A 12,091-nucleotide genomic window follows, 5' to 3' on the forward strand; every position below is an offset into this window, starting at 1 on the left:
GCCCCTTAAGTCTTGAGCAGTGAGTGGTTCTCAGGTGAGTGTGTGGGTCCCAGGTCCCACCTGGTGGTGGTTTCGTCACTAGCTCCTGGCGGTGGCTGTGATACTAACGCAGGTCTGCTCCGGACAATGATGACGACGTTTATATCTTTTGTTTCGGACATTAATAAATATTGTAGTTATGATATCAACTTTCCATAATAGAGGCTTTTTTGGGGTTATACGATCACGTAAATATGAACGTGTCATTTCGATTTAAAGCTTTCGTGACCAGGTCTGTCAGACGCTGTCGCCTCGACAGACCTGGTTTTCACCTGAGGACGGCTGCTTGCGTTGTGGCCGAAACGTCGTGAGAATGATTTTATTATGTTTTATTTGTATTATTTTATTACTTCCCTTCTACGTGACTTTACCGAAAGAACCAAGAAGATATGAACGTGTCGTTTAAACCCGTCACCATCCCGACACGGCCCATTAGTAAGGTTCGTCACTCAAACAACGCAATTATATTTATATCGAAAGATTTACGCGATCTAACCCAAGCACCTCTATCATGGATAATATTGGTCGCGAAAGCCTCCGTGTAAAACCGATATTTAATTTAAAAACCAAGTTAAGTAGAATTACCCTAATTAAACTACCCTAATCCGAAGATCTAATTGCCTTACCTAAAAAAAATTGTATAACTGCGTTAAAAAATAAAAAAGTTATATTCCAGTAATATGGAATCTTAACAGGTTAATATTGAACGTTAGAGCCGGTCCGCCTCGCACGCATCCACAGCGTTCAGGCAATGCGAAAGTTCACATACTGCATGCGAGTGGGAGCTCTAATCAGAATGTTTATTTATACTGGAAGAATCCGATGAGCTATGAAGCTATTTTTTCCCACCCACAGGTGTCCCGGTATTATATTGTGTTTGATCACCCGGCCGCCACGTTTAAAGCGCTCGTGGAAGTTCCAAATTCTGTTAGAAATTAGGGGTAGCTTTACAAACTCTTAGGGTTTTCGGTAAAGTCACGTATAATAAATCACTATTATTTAATTTATATTTTATTTCTATTATTTTTTATTATTATTTATGTTTTACCTACGTGACTTTACCGAAAAACCTAAGAGTATGAATCCTTGCAGTCACAAAAGCTTCAAATCTAGAAAGAAATAGCTTTACAACTTCCATACACACGTAAGTTGCAACGTATCTATCTATGCATTGTTTGAATGTGTCAAACACTACTTGAGCACGCAGGGTTTCGCGACCAATATTATCCGTAGTAAAGGTTTTTTTATGGGTGAGATCGCGTAAATATAAATGTGTCGTTAAATCCGCCATCACCGACACAATTAGTAATGTTGTGGGTTTACTCTCCAACGCACCTGTGTGTTGAAGTAACGAATTGGCACGTTTTGCTTACGTGACAAAACTTACTAATCGGCTGTGTCGGATGGGTGGCGGGTTGAACGACACATTTATATTTACGCGAACCCCCCAAAAAAAGCTTTACGAAAATCAATACTGTACTTTATAACACTCCCAGTACCGCAATTCATGTGTATATGTGTTGTGCCGTGCATGACATTGTATATGTGTGATTATGCATATGCAGTTGTACATATTCATATCTGCAACGTTTCTACGAAAGCATGACAAGTTGAACGTTTTCCCCTTCTATTCTCACATTTCCATCCAAGCAGGAAACCCAATTAATTAAACTTGTTTACATACGTAGTTTATTAATGTTAGTGTCCTCAATATCGTAATACATTACGTAAATATTTTTACAACAATAAAATGTAATATTAAATGGATAATTACACTTAGCATTGCAATGTATCTGTGTGTGCACGCAGACACCAGTCTATTTACACACTTCCTGATATGGTCAACAATGAACACGGGAAACAAAAGCACTAGACTTAGATTGGATTGTAATATTTATTACTTTAAATAATGCATTAAAACGTGAACACTTAATCAAACCCAAAACAAACAGCTCAATCGTTCACCTAAAATAAAAGTATCAACTGAAAATGAAACTGACATTACTAAAACTAAAATTCTATCGAATTCTGCTAATTGTCTTGGACTTATTTCACAAGTTAGTAGTGTCAGCTGAGAAGTCAATTTAACAACGCTTGGACAATAATCATTGTAACTGTCGTATTTTATGCACTTAAGCCACCAAATTTCATGTCAGTGTCTATATCTTGCTTTAAAAACCCTCTTGAAAAAACCACCATCATTTAATATTGCTTGCATGCTGAAGCGCTGTTTTTGTCGAGTTAAAAGGTGACATTGAGAGAGAGAAAATGTAAACCTTTGTAACCTTTTAATCTCAACTCAACCACGATGTATTGCTTTGTTATCTGCCGTCTAACTTGTGCACCGTTTTGTTTTCCCACGAGCCTCTTCAAGAAGAAGAAAAAAAAGATGTAGCCTCAATGGACTCTTACAAATTCAAATGCCGCGGTGTTTGACGGTACGCGGGCCGATGCGACGGCGCGCGCTGGCGGCTTGCAGGTGCAGCCAGAGCCTGCAGTCGGAAGTTCAAACCGCGTCCTCCCAAGAAGCCTCGACGCGAATTTCAGATTTGAAACGAAGTCGACCACTTTCGAGACTGTCGTCCTTAAGAGGTGTCGAAATGATGGCGTGCTTGGACACAGGGTGGCCCAGATTTGTTGTCACCCCCCCCATTTAAAGCTCTAAAACCTAATATAATTTTAAAAGTAACGTTTATTTAAAACATAAATGAATATGCAAATGGTAAAAATGTTAGGGGGTCAACTAATCGGGGGTCAGATCTGGACGACCCTGTAGATGTCAGGACGTGAGGCTACCACACAGTCAAAGCCAACAACACCTGGGTATTTCAAGGCAGTATTCTGTCCAAGTATTAACCGAGCTCAAAATCTGCGTAGCTTGCAAGATCTGATGAGATTGCTTGCATTCAGGATGAGTTGGTCACCGGTATTATAAAAGAACGGTAATTTCACGTGGTGGTTTCAAAGAGACTTGCGTAAAAAGAACAATTCTATATTCCTCATGATCGCTAAAGTTAAATATTCACACAATACAAAATACTAGAATTTAACATGCTTAAATATAAGCGCGGGTCATTCGTTTGTGTGCTCAAAAGCTCCACACCTTAAATCTGCCAAATTGCTTGTGCATTCAAATTGGGCGCTCCCGTTTGAAACACAAATTTTCGCAGCCACAAGGCCGTGGTTTGTCGTAGAAGCTCGGCCTTGTGGCCTTGTAGCCGAGTTTCTACACCGTCCCCGATGCAGTCCCCAAATTGTACATTTATTTCGGTGCCCAGCCCAGACTTGGGACCGCTGGGTAAAATAACGTTTGGTTGCGCAACCACCATGGCAGTCGGTCCGGATTGGCGGTTTTAATTCTGCCCCCTGCAATCTCACTTTGCGTCGGGCCTTAACGAGGTTCAATGTTTTCAAACCTGTAAATAAAACTATTGCGTGACTGCCTTGTTATTCAATACCCCCCTACACAAACCAACATCGGTGGTGCGTATCTCAGTTCCGGAGTTAATTGGAAATTCCACATTCCCAGAGCAGGAGCCAGCCTCTTCATGTGCCGACAACAATTGGCCTGCAGTAAGTGGTAAAGTGGCACCAATTTTGTTGACCGTAGAGGGATCAAAATCGAGTCAGGTGTTTAACCATCGTCACCAGAAGCGGTAAACGTGTAAAAACACGCACAAGTCACCGGTTCGCCCTTGCTGAAGATACATGGTATCTACATGGGCTGATACCTGCATATATATTAATAATTTGGCTGTGTGTCACTCTAGCAGTGATACCCACTGAAGGAATGTGGAATTTCCATCACTGGCTCAGGGCTGTTAACAGATAGGAGTGCTGTCTGAGACTTGATTAGAGAGACACTTAAATTAGTTTTCACCAATAAACGATACGTGTATGAATGATTGAATCAGATATTCACCTTGCCGAAATGGCATAATTTGCCTTTTTTAAGGATACACTTTCTTTCTGTGAAGAAATGTGGCTCCGTTTCCAATAAAAACAGGCAACGACTGTCATAAATCACAAACAGCCTCCTTTAATTTATCATTATTTAGTCGTTCATCGGATATAACGTGAATGGAATTGACTTGAGGTAGCACACACGCCTTTAAATAAAACGTCGACTCGCCCAACGCCGGTTCATCATTTGAAGTTGCCAACAATAGGTGGCAATTCGCACCCTCGAGGAATGATTTCACACGGCCGCGGTGCAATTCGTGGCGATTGTTACGGCGGGGAGACTCGGGGAGGTGACACAGATGTGGCAGTTTTGTTTTTTTCTAAACGACACCCTCCAGCTGCATCATAGCTGGGAGGTGCGAGTGGGAGACACGGTCTGGTGAGCCCTAAGGTAATTCACCAGTGGCACTTTGGCAGAGCCAGGTTGGGCGGGGGGGGGGGTTAGGTCCCGATTATCGTGGACTTATCAGGTGGTAAAAGTCCTCGTTGCGCACCGTGTGAGTACGAGCGAGCATATGAAGGAAGATATTTTGCAGGGCAGAAAATGACTGTGAAGCTTTGTCGCATAAGCCGGGGCCCCGTGTCGGACTGGATATATGCCGACACAGTGGTACAATGCTGTGGCATTGGTTGTGCTGGACTGTGTCATGTTAGCTAATATGAGGCTGTGTTACGTAAGTGCGTGCTAAGTTAAATTGCGTTGGCTAGTGCCAAGTCATACTATGTCGACTAGTGCGTTAACGTGTTGTTAACCGATGCACAACTGGATTATTTTGGCTCATGCTCTCAAATATTGTGTTGACCGATACGCCACTATTTTGCGAGCTGATGTTGGGTTTATTAACTAATGCAGGATTTCATTTACAGTGGCTGTTCATTATTATCTAATTCTGGGATATAACGTAACAGCCAGTGCAGTGGTGTGTTGAACTGTATTGCATAACGCTGGGCTGCATTGCACTGGGTGGCCATCAAATCGTTCAGCTTGCAGTCACGGAACATCTGTCCTCACGACCACCGTCCCCGCCACCACATCGTAGCCCGCGCGATTGTGCTGGTTGAAGAAAACGGTCGTAAGGGCCGGCAGGAAGGCAGCAATGGAGATGTTCTTGATGACGGAGCGAACGGCCGACCTGCAGTGGCAGAGGTCCACAATCGACGTGCACAAATGTGTTTACAACATGAAAAAATTAAAATAGGTTTTACCCTTTCTGGCAATAAAACAGGTGTTAAGATTTTCAAACACCAAATAGATTCCTTTTGCAAGGAATCAAGTCTGCATTAATCACACGTGGTACTTGTGGTGAACATGCAAACAAACATGCTCTAATAATAATAGATGCATTGTCTTTGAAACTGATTGGCCTACACCAGACAGCCTTCTTTAGGGCCTAGTCTCACCAGTGTCATACCAGAGAACGCCAAAAGGCTAACAGTGCAAAGACAATGCACTATCAGAGCATTTATAGCTTGGGTTGAGGAGTTACAAAATGGGACCTTTTTTCCCAGTATCAAAGTGTGAAAGGTTAAAACCTATTCTTATTTTTTCATATTTTGATACTGACAAAAAAGGTCCCATTTTGTGTTTACAACAATGGGCCAATTCACATTGCTACACCAGTGATTGCAATTTTGTTTTTCTAAGGGTGTCGAGAAGCTGCTTAATCCTCCGCCCACCCGAGAACACTGCACAAGTTTTCATGAAAACTAAAACATCCCCAGAAGTGTCATCTATAAAACCTACCATGCAGCTTGCCATTACCATTGCACAGATGTGTGTGGTTTTTGGGCAAGATTAGCAATTATATAATTTTAAATAATTTCAGACTATGTTCGTACGTTGTTCTTATAATTTTTACATTACGCTGTGCACTAGCGCAATAACTGCACGTGTTAGAGCACACGTGTGTAGTTGTAAGCTCGCGTGCAAATGCCTGCTGGGAGGAAAGGGGCAGGTGGATTGAATAATCAACCAGAGATCTCTGTTATTGCAAGTCCAGTATGCTGACCATTTACATCACGTGCAGCAACCGCTCCCGACAAAGGAGCACGTTAAAAACAAAACATCCGGACGTACAGCAGTCACACAAACAACGCAGAAGGCCCCATTTCATCGGACGAGTTGGCGGCTAAGACATTGCCACGGAGTTAGTTGCTTACGCCGCCATGCCGACGTTGTTGGGGTTGAGCAGCAGCACTCGGTCCGCCTGCACGGTCACGCAGCTGTCGCAGCTCAGCACGCGCATGCCCAGCAGAAATTTGCCTGGTGTTGCACCGCCTATGCCCCACACGCAGATCCACTACTCAAACGGGGAGTGTGTGCGTGCGGGTGTCGGGGTGGGGGGGGGAACACAGAGGGAGAACCCAGATGGAGCAGGCGCACGAGACATTGGTGAGAACGGCAGTAGACTACGTTTTATGGGAAGTCACAAAGGGCAGTTTTCCTGCTCGGGCAATGATCCATTTACAGCCCTGAGTCAGCAGTGGAAATCCCACATTCCCAAGGCAAGGCGTAGCCTCTTCATAGAACAATGCTGTTCACTTCCCAAACAGAGGTTTGGTCAGATATTTTCTATTATGAGGATTTGACTGACAAATGGTTTGCTATTGTTCAAGACAAACATTTTAAGTCAAAGTGTCTCCATAATCAAATGAACAAGAGACGGTTTTTGTCTGTGCATCTGGCCCTGAACCAGGGGTGGAAATTCCACATTCTCATGATAGAAGCCAGTCACTCCAAAGCAAAACCATTGCTGACTTCTAACAAAGTGATTCTCATCTTAGCAAGCCTGGAAGGGTTGCGGGCCAAGTAGACCCACATTTGGTAATTATCTTAACCATGGTGCCATGCAGCCGGTAAACAGAGGACAGCACAAACAATGGGTAGTATTTTCCTTCATTATCACAGCAATATTGATCTCTGATATTTCATTTACTTGGAAATTATAATAATTTTTTTGGTCAATAGATTTAGATGTTACGCTTATATTTTCCCAGGTTTCCACTCAATAGGAGAAGTAGATCTCAATTGGCTTTAGCTTTTACCTGGTTAAATCCACGTAGCTATATAATTGCACACCTACTATTGAGGTTTTATCCTCAATTAGAAGTTGTATCATTTCTTCATACCATGTGGGCTACTTCTACATCTGCATGACTGGCTGTTGAAGCATATATTTGAATGATCTCTGAACACGAACAGGAGAGATATGAAATAAAATGACGATCCCCGATTGGCTGACGACGCAGTCATTATAACGACAGGTGTTAAAAAACTACAGGAAAATACTTAACTAAATCAAGAAGAGTACACCATTGGTAGCAGATCAATTTGAGCAAAACCAAAGTCAAGTGAAACTTTACGAAACAAATGAAGATATCTGTTTTAGGGACACAACTGAAAAACACATCATAGTATGTATACCCAGGGCAGTTATTAAAAATGGACTGGGACCAAATTTATTAACTAAAGAAGTGAACCAGAGCAGATTCGAGTATGATAATTGGTTTTTTACCCTTTTATCTGGTAACAAAACGGACACCTTTTTTACAAGGAGTCATGTTTGCATATACCACAATACCTGCAGTCATAATGCAAACAAAAAACATAACTCTGATAATGTATGCACTGTCCTTGAAGTTGATTGGTCCACACCCGAGACAGCTTTCCTTAGAGCCTAGTCTCACATGGTGTTGGACCAGATGATGCTAAAAGGCGCACAGGGTGACGTTCCAATGGGGTAAATTCGAGTACTTTTGGAAAACTGAGTTTTAATCTGCCAATGTGCCTATAGTCGAATTTGTTTCAGTATATATGACCTACTATGACATACGGATCATAAACAATGGACATTGACACAACAAATTTAACTAAAGCTTAAAAGTGTGCAAAGGAGTATGGGGAGAAATGCATGGTTGGAATTAAACCGAGAGATGGGAAGAATAACCAAGAGTAAAAATTGGCCAACCTCGTACAAGCAAACGAAGAGTCTGTACACCAAAGCCACGATGATCATCCGTTGGATCTCCTCCACCGAGGTCTCCTCATTGATGTCCTCCAACAGCAGGTGCAGAGCAAAGTCGGAAGGGTCTCTGTTGAGAGGGACGAGCATTGACACCGTTATCCAGTTACCACTTTCGTTTTTCATTGAATACATTTCATACTTTAATTGGCAGTGTATTTTACAACCAGTAAACGTGCAGCACAGCTTAAAACACCAAAAAGCCATCGCACCTCAAGACGCATTGCAAATCAGAATGTTGTTTTAGCCTGGAGGAATACGATGAGCTATGAAGCCCTTTTTTACACAGGTTTCCAGGAGGGCGCGGGTCAGTCAATAGGCAATGCATGCACATTGTCAAGCCTCGCAAATGATTATTTTATGTGGGGAATAACTCAATGCAACTTTCTTTTCAATCTCCACGTTAAAATGAGTGAGAGAACATTTACAGACCCATCTGGATTGCTATGTAGATATTTCAGTGTAAACTTATACGGATATATGCTTCAGTGGGGGCTGTGGTTAGAGTGCTCAAATAAAATCCTGTTTGGGGGTCGACTCAGCCCATCATTCATCCAGGGCTGATAAACTACCCACGACTTTGCAGGAGGTAAACATACTGCCCCAATGCACAGACTGGTATTCCCTCTATTTTATGGGGCATTTCTACCAGTGGCTCAAACCCACCAACGGAAATGAGCACCACCCACATTGCTTGTTTGAGCAGGTAGACAGTCTTGACATTTGACCTTGTGAACGTAGTAGCCGCAGCCGAGACGGATAAAGCGGCCGCTCCACGCAGCCACACTCACTTGATGCCGCTGCGGTAGAGAATGCCGACCGTCACGGACACTTTGAAGCAACACAAGATGAGGAAGTCCACCGCCTCGGCCGCTAATCTTCTCGTCAGCGTTGGCACAGTGAATTGCCTCCCTGTGGGTCGAGTGGGAAGGCACGCGTGGAGGGGGGGGGGCTCATAGGCATCCCTCGGCCTTGGTTTCTCACGCGAAGAATCCCGAAACCCGCACAATTGCCATTCAACTGCTGTTCCAAAATATTTTATGTTCACATCCGGCAACAGTTTTGCACGAGGTACGGTGATGCATGTACTGTAGACATACACGACGAATAGCAAGATATTATAGAGGCAAAGTTTTTTTTTTACAAGCCTCTGCACATCTCTCACCAATCACGGTAAACACTTAAATATTTAGAACCTGTTTTGTAAGATATTGAGTCTTCACTTTCACAGTCCAGCACTGTATTGCCATCACTCCTTGAGAACTAAATTACAGGGTCATTGTAAACCAGTCGTGTATCAATACATGGATCATTATACATGAAGAACCATGTCTAATATTTACAATGTTTCAATTTAAATCGATGTTCATAAATAATTCACCATTGAAAAGTGTGTAGCTACTCAGTATGTGAATTTAAAAAAAAACTCATTATATGTAAATTAAGAACTGATCACATACTACCTTTAAAACATTGTGACTGCCAACCCACACACGTCAACGCGAATTACATTAACCCTAAAAAAAAACATGCATATATTATCAGAGTATCTTTTTTTGCATTCTGACCACAAGTATTGCGGTTAATGCAGACATGATTCCTTGTAAAAGGTTTCAGTTTAGTGTTTTAACATCTTAACACCTGTTTTGTTGCCAGAAAAAAGGGGAAACCCTATTCTAAAAAATAGTTTTAGTTTCGCTCTTTTTCCGCCCACAAACTCATTCCTGGGGAGCTTGAATTGCCTGCTGCTTAGCAGAGTGCCAATTGTAACACGTGGCCATACCACTCGTGGCCACCACTCACTTGTACGCAGCGCACAATTTACACAACACGGTAAAGCCACCAAGTCCCTTGACATTCACGTTGAGGAAGCTTTCCAAAACGCCAGACGTTACGCAATTGCCACGCGTGTAATGTGTGCCACCTTGTACAAGGTCTGAGCGTGGCAAAGGTCGCACACACAGTGCTAATTGCCACGTAATAACCTTTTGCTGATCTCGTCAAGAAGAATCCATCGAGCAAAGACGCGCTTCTGCGGCCGTCTGTAACGCTCTTTCTTCCCAGATAATGATGACCGCCGGAGCTATGCACTTTGTTTTTTTCAAAGCATCGAGATGGACAACTCTTTTTTGTGTGTTAAATTATCCTTCCCCCGCACCCACCGATTACTAGCACGGTTCGGGAACGACGCACGCTGCGAAACACGTTCAACACGCAGACACACACACACTCGAGATTTAAAGCCACACACAGCACCGGACAATATCTCACAAATGCCAACCTATTCTTGGTTCTTTCGGTAAAGTCACGTAGAAGGGAAACAATTAAAAACATCGTATTGTTTCCCTTCTACGTGACTTCACCGAAAGAACCAAGAATATGAATCCCTGCAGTCACGAAAGCTTTAAATCAAATGCCAACCTGCTTGATGCCCTCCCTGGCCGGCCAGGATGTTGGCACCTTGCGCTCCGGGCTGTCTCTGCTGCTGCTGCTGCCTGTCAGCTGGATTTGCATGATACTGGACGGGTAAAACACCGACTGCTTGCGCCTGGCCATGATGATATGCCTGGCCATGCTGATGCTGTGCCTGATACACGTGGCAAGCGGGCGTGCCGCCAGCAGCACCCGGGTAGACGTATGCCCAGGGAGGGTACTGCATCACCTGCCATGCCAGGGTCTGGGCGTAGCAAAGGTCGACCCACTGGCGAAGTCTCGGCACGTATTGGAACGACGAGGACGATGTTGATGGTGGTGACGATGATGGTGGTGGTGATGATGGTGACGATGGTGCAATCTTATGGGCCCTGCTCGGAGGAGGAGGAGACCTGGTCCTGGAGTCCAACTTGTCGTCGTCTTTCTTCCCGCCGTTGCTGCTGCTGCTGCAGGGTCGGGGGTTCTCCACTTGTCTTTCACTTTCATCCGCCATGGCAATTCGCAAGTCCGGGTACAGTGTCGCTGTAATAAAAAAAATAAGCGACGTTGTATTTTGCTTCCGGGGGACACCGAGAGAAAATAAATGAGTGAATGCTGCCCTCTGCTGTCACGCAGTTGACACTGCACTTGATTTCGGTGGCCCGGAATCACAAATCCTTGAAACATGATAATTGTTTTTTTACCCTTTTATCTGGCAACAAAACTGACACATTTTTTACAAGGAGTCATGTTTGCATTGACCACAATACCTGCGGTCGGAATGCAAACAAAAAACATAACTCTGATAATGTATGTACTGTCCTTGAAGTTGATTGGTCCACACCCGAGACAGCTTTCCTTCGAGCCTAGTCTCACATTGTGTTGGACCAGATGACGCCAAAAGGCGAGATGTCGTCAATCGGTGAGCTCCTTCAGCAGGCAAATGATGCGATGGCTGTGGGTCACGGCGCCGGCATGTAGATGAAGCTAGTGCGGGGCCTGTTACATATCTTATAAAGGGGCCCTAAAATATAAAAACACAAATTTTTTACTTGCATAGTAAAGTAATTGTATTTTCGCATTTGCTATAAAACGATAAATCGCTAACTTTAAACACCCAGTCGTTCATAAAAGTTGAAGGTGGTATAGTACTATAGCAATAGAGCAAGTGCAGAATCTCTGAACCGGAATTGATAGATTTGAAGTTTTCGTGACTGCAGGGATCCATCCTCTTTGGTTCTAACCGAAAGAACCAAAGAGTGCGGAATTGATAGCTTGAAAGCATTTAGCAACGGGGCCCTTGAAATTGCGGGGCCCATAGCTACTACATATGCAGCTACTTTTGCTACTACGATAATCTTGCCCGCATGCACAGCCAAGCAGCTTCTGTTTGGTTTACCACGTAGGCTTTCGCGACCAATATTATTCATAATCAACGTTTTTGGGTTAGATCGCGTCCGGGAGCAAGAGCAGAGCCTCACCATTCTGGCGAATTGCCCGATGATGCTGGATGCAATTACCAGCGAAACGTCGTACTCAAAAATTTTAAATGTTGTGGTTTCACGCTTCAACACACCGGTGGGCTAGAGCAGTAAACTATTTGTCTTTTTGTTAACGTGACACTTTTTTGCTGATTGGCCGTGTCGGGTGGTGGA

The 12,091-nt window shown here is 43.6% G+C and overlaps 1 protein-coding gene across 1 annotated transcript; it reads right to left on the reverse strand.

Annotated features, from left to right (window-relative positions):
* Window positions 1-1,844: 1,844 nt before the first annotated feature.
* Window positions 1,845-10,978, reverse strand: FAM8A1 (family with sequence similarity 8 member A1). The gene is made up of 5 exons (XM_078873083.1): window positions 10,446-10,978; window positions 8,816-8,936; window positions 7,971-8,094; window positions 6,163-6,302; window positions 1,845-5,135 (listed from the first exon to the last, which is right to left on the reverse strand). The coding sequence occupies exons 1-5, from the start codon at window positions 10,948-10,950 to the stop codon at window positions 4,994-4,996; spliced, it is 1,032 nt and encodes a 343-aa protein (XP_078729209.1). The 5' UTR covers window positions 10,951-10,978; the 3' UTR covers window positions 1,845-4,993.
* Between the last annotated feature and the right edge of the window lie 1,113 nt (window positions 10,979-12,091).

This window comes from Lampetra fluviatilis, chromosome 2, assembly GCF_964198595.1.
Source record: "Lampetra fluviatilis chromosome 2, kcLamFluv1.1, whole genome shotgun sequence".
Lineage (NCBI taxonomy): Eukaryota > Metazoa > Chordata > Hyperoartia > Petromyzontiformes > Petromyzontidae > Lampetra > Lampetra fluviatilis.